The sequence below is a fragment of the Phyllobates terribilis genome, unplaced genomic scaffold, assembly GCF_046119375.1.
Source record: "Phyllobates terribilis strain yellow unplaced genomic scaffold, ASM4611937v1 Scaffold_12__6_contigs__length_324123572, whole genome shotgun sequence".
NCBI lineage: Eukaryota > Metazoa > Chordata > Amphibia > Anura > Dendrobatidae > Phyllobates > Phyllobates terribilis.
The window spans coordinates 217952528-217971254 of NW_027362772.1; the positions used below are offsets into that span (position 1 = coordinate 217952528).

Here is an 18727-nt window from a genome sequence, read left to right on the forward strand (position 1 = left end):
AGTCGTTTTGCCAGTAAGCAGATTCCTTATGACACACTACCCCTATGTAACTACTTGCTTGTCCAAGCTACAATGTTTCATTGTATCATTCTGATTTAGCCAAGACCACAAACGGGACATAAACAGAGAAGTTGTAACATTTGTTCTTCTTCTTGGACCTGTTCCTGATTCTGAAGCAAAACTGACCAAAATAAGACCATTGTGATAGTAGCTTAAAGGGTGCGACTTACCCTAAAGCCCAGAGAAGTCTCCTCTAGTGGGGCCAAAAGACTGTGATTGTGACGTAACGCTGGTGTCTAATGATGTGCGGGAGCTGGGCCGAGTGCTGTTTCTTGTCCTGTACTCTCATCTTAGACATTCTCTATGGGTACATTAATGTGAGTTATTAACTGTGGTGTAAGGGTAAGGGCCGCCATCTCTCCCACACACAGGACCTTCACAAGATAGGTATGTAAAGAACACATAACTCCAGTTTTCAGTCGATTAAGCTCCTACCCATTAGACTAATATTGGCTGAATCCGCTGATCTTGACAGGTTCGGTCAATGGCCTATTGTGTATGGGGGCACCGGCCAACTGATGTCGATCGCACATGTCTGATTTCTGACTGCCGATCACATTGTTCTCCTAGAGATAAACCTCCGGCCGACGTGTCACTCGGTGACTTTCTCATAGAGAACACAGGAGCACTCAGTTGAATGAACGCTCGGAGAGTCAGATGAGATGGCCGTCAGCAGAATGATCGGCCGAAGCATTGTTTAGCCAAGAGCCATCTAGTGTGTACGGCCGGCTTTAATATGTGTACACATCCCGAAAAAGACCGGGAGATCAGGCTGTGAGACTGAACCACCAAACCGGTTTTACTTGTAGATGCATGTGTTACTGCATGAAATAAAAAAAAAATGTCTGGATGGTGAACTGATTGTTTGTTCATAAATTTGGAATAATGGAGGCAAACTGTACTGGAGAAATGTCTGAATATCTGTGTGATATGTGTCATGGTGAAGTCTCTATTGACGTGTCTGTACATAATATTTGTAGAAATGTCAAAACCTGACGATTTACAGATCATCAGAGTTCAGTTTTATCTGGAAACCCATGGCAGGCATGGGGTGTTCTTTCTTTTTAAGAAGAGGTTCTTCAGCAGCTACACACTTTAGCACAGGAGGTGAGTGGCGTCAGTGATGACCTGTCTCAGCCGGGGAGCGTGCACAGTCGGCAGGTGTCGTGCTCCTCTCTTGTTCTGTAGAGCAGAGCTCATGCACAACACCAAGCGATCATCCACTCGTCCCAATGGGTATACATCAACACTGTGTCATTGTCGCCTCCCGATGATGAAGTGAGTGGCACCAGACCAACCATTTTCTCCTTGAAAAGACCCAGGAAACATAATCGTCGAGTAATTTGGAATTTAGTTTGTGCACCATAGTGGAAACAAAGAAGCAAAGTAGTGATGACCATCTCTGTACATCGCTGTGGAATATGTTAGCACTATGTAAATAATATAATTAGGGTTGGGCAGCAGATTGGTGTTAGAAGTGAGTATCCAGCAACAGGTCCGGGAGAGCGTGATTAAAAATAAAAAAATGTTATTATGAATTCATTAAAAGGCAAAAAAGAAAAAAAAATGTTGGGACAGTCCCCAGCGGCTGTAACCAGTTACTCCAGTAGATCTGATGTGTTTCGAACTAGGTAGTTCTTATTCATAGTCTGATGCCAGACTACAGTTCCCGTGGACTGTCCCAAAATTTTTTGCCTTTTAATGAATTCATAATAAAAAATGTTTGTTTTTAATGAGGATCTCCCGGACCGGTTGCTGGATACTCCCCTCTATTGCTTCGTCCTTCTGCCGACACAGCTGAATCCTTGCACTGCCGGAGAGCTCCATTCACATTGATGAGCTGCAAAAACTTTTTTCTTTGGCAGCAGATTGGTGTGTAGAAGAATATGCCCTGCTACAAATGAGTCACAAGTCAGCGCAGACGTCTGTGACCTGGATATATGCACCTGCTCAGTCTCTTTCTTCTAGATGACTTCTACAAATCTTATCATTTACGGCAGGCATCACATTATGCCATATGTAATCTCCTAAACACTCACCACTTTAAGACCTCATTAATGCAAAATGGTCCGTTATTCATTAGTGGACTAGATCCAGTTTTCATGCATTTTTGGTCCATTGCCTGATTTCACCATCAGTGTCGCCTCTGTTCTTACAGCAGTATGTGGCAGATACGTCACGGTGTGTGGGGCGCACTGTTTGGCGGATATGAACATTAGCTTTTCTTTGCCAAATTGTAGCTATTTATAAATGATCTGAAGACCTTTACGGTCCCCGTGGCAGGCTGCGTGTTTCGGTAAAATCCCAGGATTATTATAATTTCGATAACCCTCATAATGAAAAAATGCAGCAAGCAGGGAAGCGCTGCCGTTCTGTAATCGCCATGTTGCTCTGGTTCTGGGCTAATGTCGCTGTGTCCCAACACTTTCACTTATTGAAAACAAAACATATTTTAATGGGAGGATTGGGACTGATAAGTGTTTGCTGCACTGTTATTGCTGTTTCTGTATTTACAACTTCCTCGTCCTCCTGAGATGTGGGATTAAATGCAAAAGTCCAGAGGTTATCCCGGATATATGTATGTCGTGTACGGGCGGCATTATATGGAGTCCTAAGCTCCCAATAGTATATGGCTGTGCTTGACGCTGCTACTTTATCAGGTTTGTTTTGTTTATTGTTCATTATTTTCTGTTTGTATTTGTGTCCTTTTTCTCAGTTGCTCGCTTCTCCAGTCTCTTTCCGGTGTTGCGGTAAAGTGATCTCTGTAGATCTAGTTACAGTTGCACAATTATTAGCGATCTATATTGTCAGAGAAGACCTTTGTGTCCAGACAAGGTATATAGTAAGGGAAGGGGCAGGGTTTACCTTGTGCAGAGGGGGCTATCCTGTGCATGAAGTCATTGTTTTGGCTTCTCTATAGCAACCACAGATCTCATTCACCCTGCGTGGACTCCCAACTGCCAAATTCACACTTGTGAACCAGCAGCTGCTGTGGCTGTACGGGCGTCCCCAGAGCTGTGGTGGTGCGGGCGTCCCCAGAGCTGTGCAGGTGTCCCCAGAGCTGTGGTAGTACCGGTGTCCCCAGAGCTGTGTCTACCGGGCGGTGATGTGGTCCTGGAGTGAAGTTCTCTCTTGGAATGTGGTGAGTTACTCAGTTCTTCTCATAAAGTCACAGTACACAGCTCTGCTCTCTGACATACAGACCTGGGGCCGTAGTGATCGCCTCAGCTGTCATGTCACTCACTTTCAGTGCTAGTTCACTGTGCAGTGAAGGTGAAGCTCGGCTGGATACAAGGGCCACTTGTACTTTTTCCTGAGCAAATATATTTCTCGTAACTCAACCTAAGGCCTTTTTCACACGTCCATATAAAACTTGTACATGTAAAACAGGTACCGGTGTCATCAGTGTTTTACATCCATGTGTCATCAGTGTTTTTCCAGTATGCATAATGAAAGAAACCATAAATCTTCTCCTATAGTTTGCAATGTTAGTTAGCACTTTGGCACCAGAGCCTGTTTTCGCCTTCATTACCAGGTCAATTTTTACAATTCTGACCATTGTCACTTTATGAGGTGATAACTTTGAAACGCTTCACCGGATCCGACTGATTCTGAGATTGTTTTTTCATGACATATTGTACTTCATGATAGCAGTAAAATTTCTACGATATCACTTGCATTTATTTGTGAAAATATAAAAAGTTTGTCAAAAATGTTGCAATTTTCAAACTTTGAATTTTCATGCCCTTAAATCAGTCATGTCATGAAAAATAGTTAATAAATAACATTTTACCACATGTCTACTTTACATCAGCACAGTTTTTGAAACATATTTTTTTGTTGTTAGGAAGTTACAAGGGTTAAAAGTTGACCAGCGATTTCTCATTTTTCCAACAAAATTTACAAAACCATTTTTTTAGGGACCACATCACATTTGAAGTGACTTTTAGGGGTCTTTATGACAGAAAATACCCAAAAGTGACACCTTACTAAAAACTGCACCCCTCAAGGTGCTCAAAACCACATTCAAGGAGTTTATTAATGCTTCAGGTGCTTCATAGGAATTAATGGAATGTGAAAGGAAAAAATGAACATTTTAACTTTTTTTCACTAAAATTTTACTTTAGACCCATTTTTTTTTATTTTCACAAGGGTAAAAGGAGAAAATAGACCCCAAAAAGTGTTGTGCAATTTCTCCTGAGCACACCGATACTCCATATGTGGGGGAAAACTACTGTTTGGGCGCACAGCAGGGCTTGGAAGGGAAGGCATGCCATTTGACTTTTTGCATGTAAAATTTGCTTGAATAATTAGCGGACGCCATGTCGCGTTTGGAGAGCCTCTGATGTGCCTAAACATTGGAGACCTCCAAAAAGTGACACTATTCTGGAAACTAGACCCCTCAGGGAACTTATCTAGATGTGTGGTGAGCACCCTGAACCCCCAGGTGCTTCACAGAAGTTTAGAATTTTGCGCCGTGAAAATAAAAATATCTAATTTTTCCCACAAAAATGTTTTTTAGCCCAAAACTTTGCATTTTCACAAGGGTAACAGAAGAAATTACACCATACAATTGTTGTGCAATTTCTCCTGAGTACGGCGATACCCCATATGTGGGGGAAAACCATTGTTTGGGCGCACGGCAGAGCTCAGAATGGAAGGAGTGACGGGTTTGGAACGCAGACTTTGATGGAATGATCTGCGGGTGTCATGTCGTATTTGGGGAGCCCCTGATGTGCCTAAACAGTGGAAAACTCCCAGAAGGGAACCCATTTTGGAAACTAGACCCCTCAAGGAATTCATCTAGATGTATGGTGAGCACCTTGAACGCACAGGTGCTTCACAGAATTTTACAACGTTGATCTATGAAAATGAAAAATATACAGTACAGACCAAAAGTTTGAACACACCTTCCCATTTAAAGATTTTTCTGTATTTTCATGACTATGAAATTGTACATTCACACTGAAGGCATCAAAACTATGAATTAACACATGTGGAATTATATACTTAACAAAAAAATGTGAAACAGCTGAAAATATGTCTTATATTCTAGGTTCTTCAAAGTAGCCATCTTTTGCTTTGATGACTGCTTTGCACACTTTAGGCATTCTCTTGATGAGCTTCAAGAGGTAGTTACCGGAAATGGTTTTCACTTCACAGGTGTGCCCTGTCAGGTTTAATAAGTGGGATTTCTTGCCTTATAAATGGGGTTGGGACCATCAGTTGTGTTGTGCAGAAGTCTGGTGGATACACAGCTGATAGTCCTACTGTATAGACTGTTAGAATTTGTATTATGGCAAGAAAAAAGCAGCTAAGTAAAGAAAAACGAGTGGCCATCATTGCTTTAAGAAATGAAGGTCAGTCAGTGCGAAAAATTGGGAAAACTTTGAAAGTGTCCCCAAGTGCAGTTGCAAAAACCATCAAGTGCTGCAAAGAAACTGGCTCACATGAGGACCGCCCCAGGAAAGGAAGACCAAGAGTCACCTCTGCTTCTGAGGATAGGTTTATCCGAGTCACCAGCCTCAGAAATCGCAGGTTAACTGCAGCTCAGATTAGAGACCAGGTCAATGCCACACAGAGTTCTAGCAGCAGACACATCTCTACAACAACTGTTAAGAAGAGACTTTGTGCAGCAGGCCTTCATGGTAAAATAGCTGCTAGGAAACCACTGCTAAGGACAGGCAACAAGCAGAAGAGACTTGTTTGGGCTAAAGAACACAAGGAATGGACATTAGACCAGTGTAAATCTGTGCTTTGGTCTGATTAGTCCAAATTTGAGATCTTTGGTTCCAACCACCGTGTCTTTGTGCGACACAGAAAAGGTTAACGGATGGACTCTACATGCCTGGTTCCCACCGTGAAGCATGGAGGAGGAGGTGTGATGGTGTAGGAGTGCTTTGCTGGTGACACTGTTGGGGATTCATTCAAAATTGAAGGCATACTGAACCAGCATTGCTACCACTGCATCTTGCAGCGGCATGCTATTCCATCCGGTTTGCGTTTAGTTGGACCATCATTTATTTTTCAACAGGACAATGACCCCAAACACACCTCCAGGCTGTGTAAGGGCTATTTGACCAAGAGGGAGAGTGATGGGGTGCTACGCCAGATGACCTGGCCTCCACAGTCACTAAACCTTAACCCAATCGAGATGGTTTGGGGTGAGCTGGACCGCAGAGTGAAGGCAAAAGGGCCAACAAGTGCTAAGCATCTCTGGGAACTCCTTCAAGATTGTTGGAAGATCATTTCCGGTGACTACCTCTTGAAGCTCAACAAGAGAATGCCAAGCAGTCATCAAAGCAAAAGGTGGCTACTTTGAAGAACCTAGAATATAAGACATATTTTCAGTTGTTTCACATTTTTTTGTTAAGTATATAATTCCACATGTGTTAATTCATAGTTTTGATGCCTTCAGTGTGAATGTACAATTTTCATAGTCATGAAAATCCAGAAAAATCTTTAAATGAGAAGGTGTGTCCAAACTTTTGGTCTGTACTGTATATTTTTCCCATTAAAATGATTTAGCCTAATTTTTTTCTTATTCACAAGGATAGCAGGAGAAAATGGACCCCAAAATTTGTTGTGCAATTTCTCCTAAGTATACCGATACCCCATATGTGGTTGAAAACTACTTTTGAGGCACAGTGCAAAGCTCCGAAGGGAAAAAGCGCCATATTGGAGTTCAGATTTTGCAGGGTGCCATGTCACATTGGCAGAGCCCCTGATGTGCCAGATCAGCCTAATCCCCCATAAGTGAACCCATTTTACAAACTACATCTCTCAATGAATTCATCTAGGGGTGCTGTGATCATATTGACACCACAGGTGTGTCACAGAATTTTATACTATTGGGCAGTAAAGAAAAAAATAATTACATTTTTACCACCAAAATGTAGTTTTATCCCCAGATTTTACATTTTCACACTAGGAAATGGGTAAAAATGGCACCAAAATTTGTCCCACAATTTCTGCTTGTAGAAATACGCCATATGTGGCGGTACAGTACTGCTTAGCCATATGACAAGACTCGGGAGGGATGGAGCCCTATTTGACTCTTGGAGCACAGATTTTCCTAGAATAGTTTGTGGACTCAATATATCGAGCCTCTAAGTGCTAGAAGAGCAGAATTCCCCCTCAAGTAACCCCATTTTGGAAATTATACCCCTTTGGGAATTTATCTACAGGTAACATAGTTTTTAAGGTTGAAGGAAGACTAAGTCCATCTAGTTCAACCCATAGTCTAACATGTTGATCCAGAGGAAGGCAAAAAAAAACCATGTGGCAAACACTAAGCTCCACATTGGGGAAAAAAATTCCTTCCCGACTCCATACGACAATCAGACTAGTTCCCTGGATCAACGCCCTATCAAGGAATCTAGTTTTTATAACCTGTAATATTATACTTTTCAAGAAAGGCATCCAGTCCCTTCTTAAATGTTAGTGAATCACTCATTACAACATCATGCGGCAGAGAGTTCCATAGTCTCACTGCTCTTACAGTAAAGAATCCCCGTCTGTGATTATGATTAAACCTTCTTTCCTCTAGACGTAGAAGATGCCCCCTTGTCCCCGTCTCAGGCCTCAGAGTAAAAAGATCAGTAGAAAGGTCTTTGTACTGTCCCCTCATATACTTGTACATAGTAATAAGATCACCCCTAAGCCTTCTTTTTTCCACAGTAAATAACCCCAAGTGTAATAACCTGTCTTGGTATTGCAGATCCCCCAGTCCTCTAATAACCTTGGTCGCTCTTCTCTGCACCCTCTCTAGTCCAGCTATGTCTTTCTTATACATCGGAGACCAGAACTGTACACAGTATTCTAAGTGTGGTCGCACTAATGACTTGTATAGAGGTAAAATTATGTTCTCCTCATGAGCATCTATGCCTCTTTTAATGCATCCCATTATTTTATTTGCCTTTGCAGCAGCTGCCTGACACTGGCCACTAAACGTGAGCTTGTCGACCACCAATACACCCAGGTCTTTTTCAGTTACAGTTTTGCCCAGTGTTTTACAATTAAGCATAGAATTATACATTTTGTTTCCTCTGCCCAAGTGCATTACCTTACATTTATCCCCATTAAAGCTCATTTGCCATTTATCAGCCCAAGCTTCTAGTTTACATAGATCCTCCTGTAATATAAAATTGTCCTCCTCTGTATTGATTACCCTGCAGAGTTTAGTGTCATCTGCAAATATTGAAATATTACTCTGTATGCCCCCTACAAGGTCATTAATAAATATGTTAAAAAGAAGGGGGCCCAATACTGACCCCTGTGGTACCCCACTGTTAACTGAGACCCAGTCTGAGTGTTTTCCATTAATAACCACGCTTTGTTTACTATCACTGAGCCAATTCTTAACCCACATACATATATTTTCCCCTATCCCCATTGTTCTCATTTTATGTATCAACCTTTTGTGTGGAACCGTATCAAAAGCTTTTGAAAAGTCCATATACACAACATCCACTGCATTTCCTTGGTCCAGTCCAGAACTTGCCTCCTCATAAAAACTGATCAGATTAGTTTGACAGGAACGGTCCCTTGTAAACCCATGTTGATATTGGGTCATGAGGTGTAGTGATAATTTTGACTCCATGGGTGTTTTCCAGAAACTAGCAGCAGTGGATGTTGCTGAGTGAAAATTGAAAACTGCCTTTGTAGTGACCAGTACGCTGTAGTGACCAGTATGTTGTAGTGACCAGTACGTTGTGTCCAGCTCATGCTTCTGGAGACATGCACCTATGAATTAGGCAGGCTCTCATCGCTACAGAAATACCAAATACTGCCCTTTAGGCACATTGGAGCTCAGAAGGAAGGGGGCATTTGGATTTGGGAGCAAGGAGCCATTTAGCTTTTCCAGAGTCTTTGTGCTATAAGTAACGTGGAAGCCCCCTATATTTCCATTGACAAATGCCGGAGCTGAGTGGGGACTTGCTTTTTTTGTGGATTGATTTGAATCTTTTGTTGGGAACATTTTACATAACATTTTGGATCACATTTATCCTGCGCGCTACGTTGAGCACTGATATTGGGGTTTCGATTTAAATCTCTGAGTGACATAATTCAGATGAACCCCCGAGGGATCCAATCACTATAATGAGGCAGCAGAGTTACTCTGGACTCTGTGTGGCCTCTGTTCAGCGGTGTTTTTTGTTTCAGAGATGCACAAAACTGTGACCAAAGGCACTTTTATGTACGCCCAAAAAGACGGCCACCACTGGATCACAGATCAGACGGCATCCACAGTGGGTCCATCTGCCTCATTACAGGAAATCTTCCTCTGGGTTTTTCATCTGAATCACATATTTCGGAGATTTAAATGGAAACCCCAGTGTAAGTGCTCAGTGCAGGATAAATGTGCGTCGAGCCTTACTGCGATCTTTGGAGCGACATCGGGTCACCATCGCAACTATCGGCCCCTCGCAATGACGTCACGGGGGCACCGATCGTAGTTCAGAGGGGACTCCCTAAACTCACTGCTAAATGCTACGATCGTTCCACCACTGCTGGCACTGTCAGAATCAGCTGACACCCGGCTTCTGTGCGCGGGCAATTGCCATAACGTATATATACTGTATTGGTCGGGAAGTCCTTCCTGACCATGACTTATATACAGCACAGACCAAAAGTTTGGACACACCTTCTCATTTAATGATTTTTCTGTATTTTCATGACTATGAAAATTGTACATTCACACTGAAGGCATCAAAATTATGAATTAACACATGTGGAATTATATACTTAACAAAAAAGTGTGAAACAACTGAAAATATGTCTTATATTCTAGGTTCTTCAAAGTAGCCACCTTTTGCTTTGATGACTGCTTTTCACACTCTTGGCATTCTCTTGATGAGCTTCAAGAGGTAGTCACCGGAAATGGTCTTCCAACAATCTTGAAGGAGTTCCCAGAGATGCTTAGCACTTGTTGGCCCTTTTGCCTTCACTCTGCGGTCCAGCTCACCCCAAACCATCTCGATTGGGTTCAGATCTGGTGACTGTGGAGGTCAGGTCATCTGGCGTAGCACCCCATCACTCTCCTTCTTGGTCAAATAGCCCTTACACAGCCTGGAAGTGTGTTTGGGGTCATTGTCCTGTTGAAAAATAAATGATGGTCCAACTAAACGCAAACCGGATGGAATAGCATGCCGCTGCAAGATGCTATGGTAGCCATGCTGGTTCAGTATGCCTTCAATTTTGAATAAATCCCCAACAGTGTCACCAGCAAAGCACCCCCACACCATCACACCTCCTCCTCCATGCTTCACGGTGGGAACCGGGCATGTAGAGTCCATCCATTCACCTTTTCTGCGTCGCACAAAGACACAGTGGTTGGAACCAAAGATCTCAAATTTGGACTCATCAGACCAAAGCACAGATTTCCACTGGTCTAATGTCCATTCCTTGTGTTCTTTAGCCCAAACAAGTCTCTTCTGCTTGTTGCCTGTCCTTAGCAGTGGTTTCCTAGCAGCTATTTTACCATGAAGGCCTGCTGCACAAAGTCTCCTCTTTAACAGTTGTTGTAGAGATGTGTCTCTGTGTGGCATTGACCTGGTCTTTAATCTGAGCTGCTGTTAACCTGCAATTTATGACCTTCATTTCTTAAAGTAATGATGGCCACTCGTTTTTCTTTACTTAGCTGCTTTTTTCTTGCCATATTACAAATTCTAACAGTCTATTCAGTATGACTATCAGCTGTGTATCCACCAGACTTCTGCACAACACAACTGATGGTCCCAACCCCATTTATAAGGCAAGAAATCCCACTTATTAAACCTGACAGGGCACACCTGTGAAGTGAAAACCATTTCCTGTGACTACCTCTTGAAGCTCATCAAGAGAATACCAAGAGTGTGAAAAGCAGTCATCAAAGCAAAAGGTGGCTACTTTGAAGAACCTAGAATATAAGACCTATTTTCAGCTGTTTCACACTTTTTTGTTAAGTATATAATTCCACATGTGTTAATTCATAGTTTTGATGCCTTCAGTGTGAATGTACAATTTTCATAGTCATGAAAATACAGAAAATCTTTAAATGAGAAGGTGTGTCCAAACTTTTGGTCTGTACTGTATGTGTATGGAATATAACATTTTTAATGTTCTTTTGATAACTTGTTTTCTGCTAACAACACCTTTAAGTATTCACCTATCCATATGATAGGTGATAACTTGGGGTCTGACTGCTGCGCTGGTCGGCAGAATGGGGGACACTTATCCCCGTTAGAATGGAGCAGCGGTGTGCACGGGCTATCAGCACTCTAGTCATTCTCTTTTTTTGGGGTGCCAACTTGACTTTTTTTATTTTTTTGTGGACAGTTAATCAAAAAATCAGACTGACAATATTTTTTACAGACACATTGGACAATCATAATAAATTATGATAAGTGATGTCTACTGCCCATAATTCTGATATGAAAGACATCAGCTGCATTCACTGTAAACTGTAAAATGATAAAGATAATTATAGTCAAAATAATCTGTATTAGGTTCTTCAGCTTCAAAAAGATCATAGACACATTAATTTTTTTTACAGAGAGGGCAAAAAAGTGCTCCATGTTTATGGACTGTCATGGAATTTCTGGCCGATTGTAACTTTGGGTGCCGAGCGCTGCGCTCAGCGATTTCTGGCTGCCCAATTAAGAATGAATGGAGCAGCGGTCAGGCATCTGATTGCCGCACTATTTTGTGTGTGATTGTCCACACACAAATCCATGCAGCAGATCTGCAACAGACATGGTACGTGGGCACATGTTCTCTTTGTATAGTCATGTCCACCATGATGTTCATTAAAGAGGATCTGTCACTTTCTCCAAAAAATTGAACTAAATACCTTGTATGAATCCCTGCGCATGCGCTTCACCCCTCCCTCCCAGACAACCTCCGCTCAGCAGCTGATCTAGCAGTCTCAGACGCTGATGAGCTGTGACTGGTAGACTCTGGGAGGGAAGGGTGAAGACACTCGCATCCGCAGAGAAGACTGAAGAAATGCTCAGTTGAACTACAAGCAGAGATTTCACATATTGCGCTCCAAAAAAAGCGGATATGAATATCTCTGCTATAGAGCAATACAGCGTAAAAAGGAAACACAGCGACTGAATCAAAGGCGCTCAGGGATTTTTACAAGGTATTTAACTAATTTTTTTATCATGTGACATGAGTAGGATGGGCTGTAGTTTGAATTATATCAGGGACGCCATTTTATCTCTTTCTTGGAGAACTACTTTAAATGCAATCTCACCAGGTTTTTGCCACCTAAACTGAGAGCAGCATGATGTTGGTGTAGAGGCTTAGATTCTAGCGATGTGTCTCTTACTGGGTTGTTTGCTGTAGTTTTGATAAAATCACAGTTTTATGAGCAGGGGATTATCACTAGAGGACTAGTAAACATGCAGCCATGTAGTCCTCCATATTCATGAGCTCTGTATAACCCCACCACTGATTGGCAGCTTTCTGTGTACACTGTGCATAGGCAGGAAGCTGCCAATCAGAGTTGTGGGCGGGGTTATACAGAGCTCAGCATTCAGAGGACTGCTAGATCTGCAGCAGAGAAAACTTATCAAAATGACAGCAAATAGCCCAGTAAGTGACACATCACTGGAATCAGGGTCTCTGCCCCTATATCATACTGCTCTCAGATGGGGGAGCAAAAACCCGGTGACGAATTCTGTTTAAAAAACCTACATTAAAATTTGAAATCTTGGGGAGGGGGGGGGACATGGATTCCGATGTACAGTTCTCTTGAAAATCACATCAGACTTTTATGCCTAAAAACCCCAGTGAGAAAAATCCCTTTTTTGTATGTTCACATTGAGTTTTTTTTAACGTGAATTTTGAAGCGGATCTGCTCCTAAAATCACATAAAAAAAACTCTTTAAATACTCTTTGAACCATCTATGATATAGATCCTACATGTTGCACACATGCCAACTTATAGTCCAGTTCATTTCTTTTGGTTTTATATCCTTGCACTCAGTACAGGTAAGGGTATGGTCTCCCTTTCTTTGAGCTGACGTTACATTTATATAGCTTCCCATTGCTGGGTGTCCATAGTTGGGACCCCGTCCTGCTTGGCCCTAATTCACATTGATGTCACTATGGCACATGGTAAGGTTAGGATCATCCCAATTTGAGTGCACATTGACACTGATGGGATGGCTTTTATACTTTTTTTTAATCAAAAATGGTGTTTTATAAGTACCCTGTTATCTATATGAGCTATTGGTTTTTACTTATCTAGTTACATCACGGTATATGTTTATTTTCTTTCTATTATAGATTTTGGAGCATATTTGCTCCTCATCAAATCACTTCATGTGAACCTACCCTTAGCATATACACAAGTGAAAGCTTTTCTGGCATGCATACTGAGAGTACGCAAAGGGGGTCGTTAGTCTGATGAAGGCCAAAAAATTCTTCTTTTTTACCTCCTGTGCACCGAATCGAAAAAATACTAAAATAGGACTGAGCTATTCTATTCATCGGAGCCGCTCCAGTCGTCTCCTGCAGTTTGTGATCTGCCGGATCGCTCCAATGTTTGCTGGGCGATTCAGAGGTCACAACTCGATATTAGTCTAAGAGAGCCAGAACGAGGGTCTCATAGACTTACACTGAGAGCTTGTGGCTGTGGCCGATCGGGACTGGAGCGGCGCTGGGAAGAGTAGGAGACGGCAGCTGGTCAGTATGTTACTAGGGGCAAAGAACATGCATAAGTGACGCCACTCCGGCCGTGAAATTAAAAAAAACACCGGAGTGGTGCTTTAAAGAGAATCTGTCATCAGGATTTTAAACCAACACTATGGACATATATGTAAAGACACTTTAATGCTGAATAAATCCTCACCTTTTTTACAGAAATCTATTTGGCAATTTTAGAGAAATCCATAGTTGAGCTGATAATGAGCTGCACGTGCAGTGTGCGGGGGCTGCACGTGCAGTGGGCGGGGGCTGCACCTACAGCTCTCCTGCCTCTGCCTATTCTCCATCCACTGCCTCTGCCTGACAGGTCACTGACACATGAGTGACCTAGAGACAGGAGGCAGCGGGCAGAGAGGGCAGGAGAGCGGTAAGTGCATCCTCTGCCCACTGCACTTACAGATCATTTCCATACAAGCTCATAGATTTCTTTAAAACTACAAAATAGATTTCTACTAGAACAATAAGGCTTTACTTAGTATGAAGGCGCCTTTACATGCATGCTTTAAAATCCTGATGACAGGTTCCCTCTAATGTCAGACATGTGCATTTACGTTTCTCTTCCTATCACATTATTGGCTTGCAGCTATGACCAGACGTGTACAATCCGCACATGCGTGTATCCCTGCTGTCCCTCCTTGCTGCCTCTATCCTCTCCATACACAATACACGTCTGGTCTGTGCATGCCTCATGCCCGGGGCTGCAAACCTGCAAGTTATCCCAAAAAGCACAATGAATGATGAAGATTGTAAGTGACGCACGTCTACAGCCCGGAACACTGAAATACAGACATAAGCCGCAGTACCTGTGATCTGTGCAGTGTAAATTACATTCACAATCACCTACACAAGCTCCAAACTTCTTCCTAAAAATTACTTTTTTACAAACAATGAAAAAGTGTTTTATATTTCCAGTCTTTGTCTCCACGACTCTCATGTCCCGCTGCTCCGTGGACTGTGCATCATGGACTTGTAGTACTTCTGGAGCAGTGAGCCGCTTTCTGTACTTTGGATGTTCTTCCATTTCCGTGCACACCGTAGTTTATTTTCAGATGAGATTTATCTCAATGTTCTCTTTAAAGCAAGGAAAAATCAATGTAGTAAACATGTCGTCCCGAGTTCTTCTCTGCTGCAAACATTTCCGAGCACGTAGAGCGAGATATTCATTGGGCACGAGTAACGTTACGTATAACCTTCCATCCACAACCCTCTTCACTCTTTTGCTCCTTTTTTTGTACAATGAAACATTTGAAGAAATATGTACAAGGAAAGCTGATGGTCACCCTGTCGGGGCAGCGATCCCACGTACTGTCTTATGGAGAAGTCCGCAGGTGCTGGGGTTGTGTGACATCTAGGTGTGAGGTTCTTTACCGTCATCTGTAATACATTGTCTTGTTCTTCTAGGAAGCAGATATGGACCCACCTTGTGGAAGGAGTTTCATGCAAGTGCTGTGTGAGAAGTACAGCCCCGAAAACTTCCCATACAGGAGGGGTCCAGGCGCTGGAGTCCATGTTCCCCCAGGGCCACAAGTGTCACCCATGAAAGGTAACAGATGATATAATAAAGAACTACAGAGCAGAGGTTTACAGGGTTATTCCAATTTGAGACGTGGGATATAGCCAAAGGATATGCCATAATATTGCAGATGGGACAGCCCCTTTATAACTTCGGTGTCCCTGCATGTCTCCCTCCCGGCAGTGACGCCGACTTACTCACTACCCAGGCTGCCCTGCCGCGTCTCCTGCCCTGGCTTCTGTGCACCAGGGCTTGCGCACGCCTTACAGGCCTCCTGGCAGTGCGCTTAGGGCTCGCTTGCTTCATGTATCTTAAAGGGGCAGAGTGCACACTCCTAATGTGTCCCCAGCCAATAGCTGGGAGTCACTTAGTACTTAAGGCACCTCTATCTGTTGGGAGGTGCCTGAGCAACAATTGTCAGTCAGTCTGCAAACTGTTATCCTGTTGGCAGGTCCCTGTACCTGTCTAGTTAAACCTGTACCAGTACCAGTCCTATGTACTTAGTCCTAGTCGGAATCTGTACCTTGAGCCTGTAACCTCTACGGCGGTACCTTGAACCTGTAACCTCTACGGCAGTACCTTGAACCTGTAACCACTCCAGCGGCACATGAACCTGTAACCGCTCCGGTGGCACCTGAACCTGTAACCACTCCAGCGGTACCTGAACCTGAAACCGCTTCAGTGACACCTGATCCAATACCTGTTCTTGAAACCCTGTTCCATCTGAACCCGCTCTAATATCTGTTCTACCAGAATCCGTCCCGTCTTGGACTCCGTGTCCGTGTTTGCTATCCTGACCCTTGGGGTCAGCTGGCGCCGTACCAGGATCTGTCCTGGAGTGGCACCTGGCATCCACCTGTGGCTCAAGCCTAATCATATCATGATGAGCTCTAGTGAAAACCCAGGTGGTCGCTTATTTATGCCTCTCCAGGTTCTCCCCAGACCGTGGCGCAGTTGGTCCACGATCCACAAGCATGACACCCTTTAAAGAGAACCTGTAAGGTTCCCTAAGGCCCCTAAACTGCCAGCAGTATCTTACAGAGCCGCATTCCTGCTTTCTAATCTAGATTGTGGTGTGACAAAACTCTGCCGCTATAAGCCGCAAAATCCCTTTTGTTTCTCTGCTCATTCCAAGTTAATTCGCCAGGACTAGCCCAGTGGGTGTCTGTCCCTCCTGACTAGTCCAGGCCTCTGGTGCTACTTGGTATGATTGACATCTTCACTGTCCCCGGTAATTGCTAAAGAGCAGGATGTTGCTGTCCTGCACTGAGAATATGACTGGGGACAGTGAAGATGTCAATCACACCGAGTGGGCGTGACTACAGCTCCTGAGGCCTGGACTGTTCCAGGGAAACACATGCCCCCCAGACTAGCCCTGGCTAGTTAGCATATAATGAGCTGAGAAACAAAAGTGATTTAGCAGCAGAGTTTTGTCACACCACACACTTGGGTATTCCCTTAGTGCAAGATCACGTTCCTGAATGTCAGCACTGGTGTCCGCCATTGTAGAGGGCTCGGGAGCTGTTCCCCCACCACACTCGGTAAGTTCCTGCTGTATTACACGGTCGACATCCGCCTCTTAACAGCCGAGGCTGGAGTTGAGCACCGATCATTGCTGGTAAGCTTTTACATGTTGCTGATAGCAGCAATAAATGAAGCGATGCTGTGCACGCCCACCTCAGCTCATAGCGGCCCCCGCAACTTTATTCTGCTGTAGGTCCCCATGGCTGCCACCACTATTTACAATATATGTTGCAATACATTAGTAATGCAGTGTATAGTATAAGAGAGCAAACAATCACAGGTTCAAGTCCCCTAGGGGGAAGTACAAAAATAAAAAAAAAAGTTTTAAAAAAATATTAATTATGTACTTCTCAAAAAAAATAAAGGGAACCCTCAAATAACACATCCTAGATCTGAATGAATGGAATATTCTCATTGAATACTTTGTTCTGTATTTATTAACCAATGGAGGCCTGGATTTGGAGTCACCCCCAAAATTAAAGTGGAAAAACACACTACAGGCTGATCCAACTTTGATGTAATGTCCTTAAAACAAGTCAAAATGAGGCTCAGTATTGTGTGTGGCCTCCACGTGCCTGTATGACCTCCCTACAACGCCTGGGCATGCTCCTGATGAGGTTGCGGATGGTCTCCTGTGGGATCTCCTCCCAGACCTGGACTAAAGCATCCGCCAACTCCTGGACAGTCTGTGGTGCAACGTGACGTTGGTGGATGGAGCGAGACATGATGTCCCAGATGTGCTCAATTGGATTCAGGTCTGGGGAACGGTCGGGCCAGTCCATAGCTTCAATGCCTTCATCTTGAAGGAACTGCTGACACACTCCAGCCACATGAGGTCTGGCATTGTCCTGCATTAGGAGGAACCCAGGGCCAACCGCACCAGCATATGGTCTCACAAGGGGTCTGAGGATCTCATCTCCGTACCTAATGGCAGTCAGGCTACCCCTGGTGAGCACATGGAGGGCTGTGTGATTTATGTTGTCAGCACATTCAACTTTGTACAAGTATTCAATGAGAATATTTCATTCATTCAGATCTAGGATGTGTCATTTGAGTGTTCCCTTTATTTTTTTGAGCAGTGTATATATATATATATAACTATTTAAAGGTTTCAATCATCCCTCCCTTTCCACCATTTAAAAGATAAGCTTACTTGTTATCCTCTAATCAGTAAAAGTCCAATTTATCAAAATATAAAATTAATTAAGCTGTAAACGCTATAAAGAAGAAAAAAAAGCAAAGGCAAAATTTCAGTTTTTCACTCACCCCCCCCAAAAAATGGTATAAATGAAATTATTAGCTCCCCACACAAAAAATGAGCCCACACAGCTCCATCAGCCGAAAAATAAAAAAGTTATGGGTATGATACCAACATTATGATACCATGCCGGAGGAAGGGACCTAAATTGTCCTGAAAGCCTGCCTTGTAACATTATTTAGTTTATTTTTGTTAGCCATTAAAAGGTATCATAACTACAAGTTTATCTTGTTTTTCCCACTGAGAGCAATCTTTTTTCAGCTGGCTAACACGGTATAAGACCCCCTTTTTTCCTTTTGGATAAGGTACAGCACAACATTTCATGACTTTGTCATGCGGGCTCTGCAATGCCCAATCTCACTTTGACCGATCAGGTCGAAACAGGCGTGTAAATGGCAAAAGTTGCAAAATTTTTCTGCAACTTCATGTACAAAGATTTTGCTGCATATGAGGGTGTTTTACCCAAGAAAAGTAGTGAAAACACCTTCATGAATTGGCCCCAAAGTGTTTCCATCCGGTCGACACCGGAGCAAAAAACAGCTGATTAGTGAGGAGGTGCCCAGAAAACCCCTTTAACTGGGAAAACCTGGGTGTTTTTATATAGTGCTATTCACGAGAATGAAGAGGGAACATCAAGCAATTGAAAAATTGCAAGAAGAACAGGGAAGCATAGC

General features: G+C 43.2%; 1 protein-coding gene across 5 annotated transcripts in view; it reads left to right on the plus strand.

Moving 5' to 3' along the window:
• Positions 1 to 18727, plus strand: part of TBCEL (tubulin folding cofactor E like) — an 81895-nt gene that overhangs the window by 16793 nt on the left and 46375 nt on the right. For 3 of the 5 annotated variants that reach the window (XM_073656658.1, XM_073656660.1, XM_073656659.1), the window contains one exon: positions 15160 to 15301. In XM_073656658.1, coding sequence (XP_073512759.1) covers positions 15160 to 15301 — 142 coding nt within the window. Of the gene's footprint in view, positions 1 to 2583; positions 2721 to 2989; positions 3203 to 15159; positions 15302 to 18727 lie in introns of those variants that run through there. The other 2 variants (XM_073656661.1, XM_073656656.1) reach the window with 2 other exon arrangements.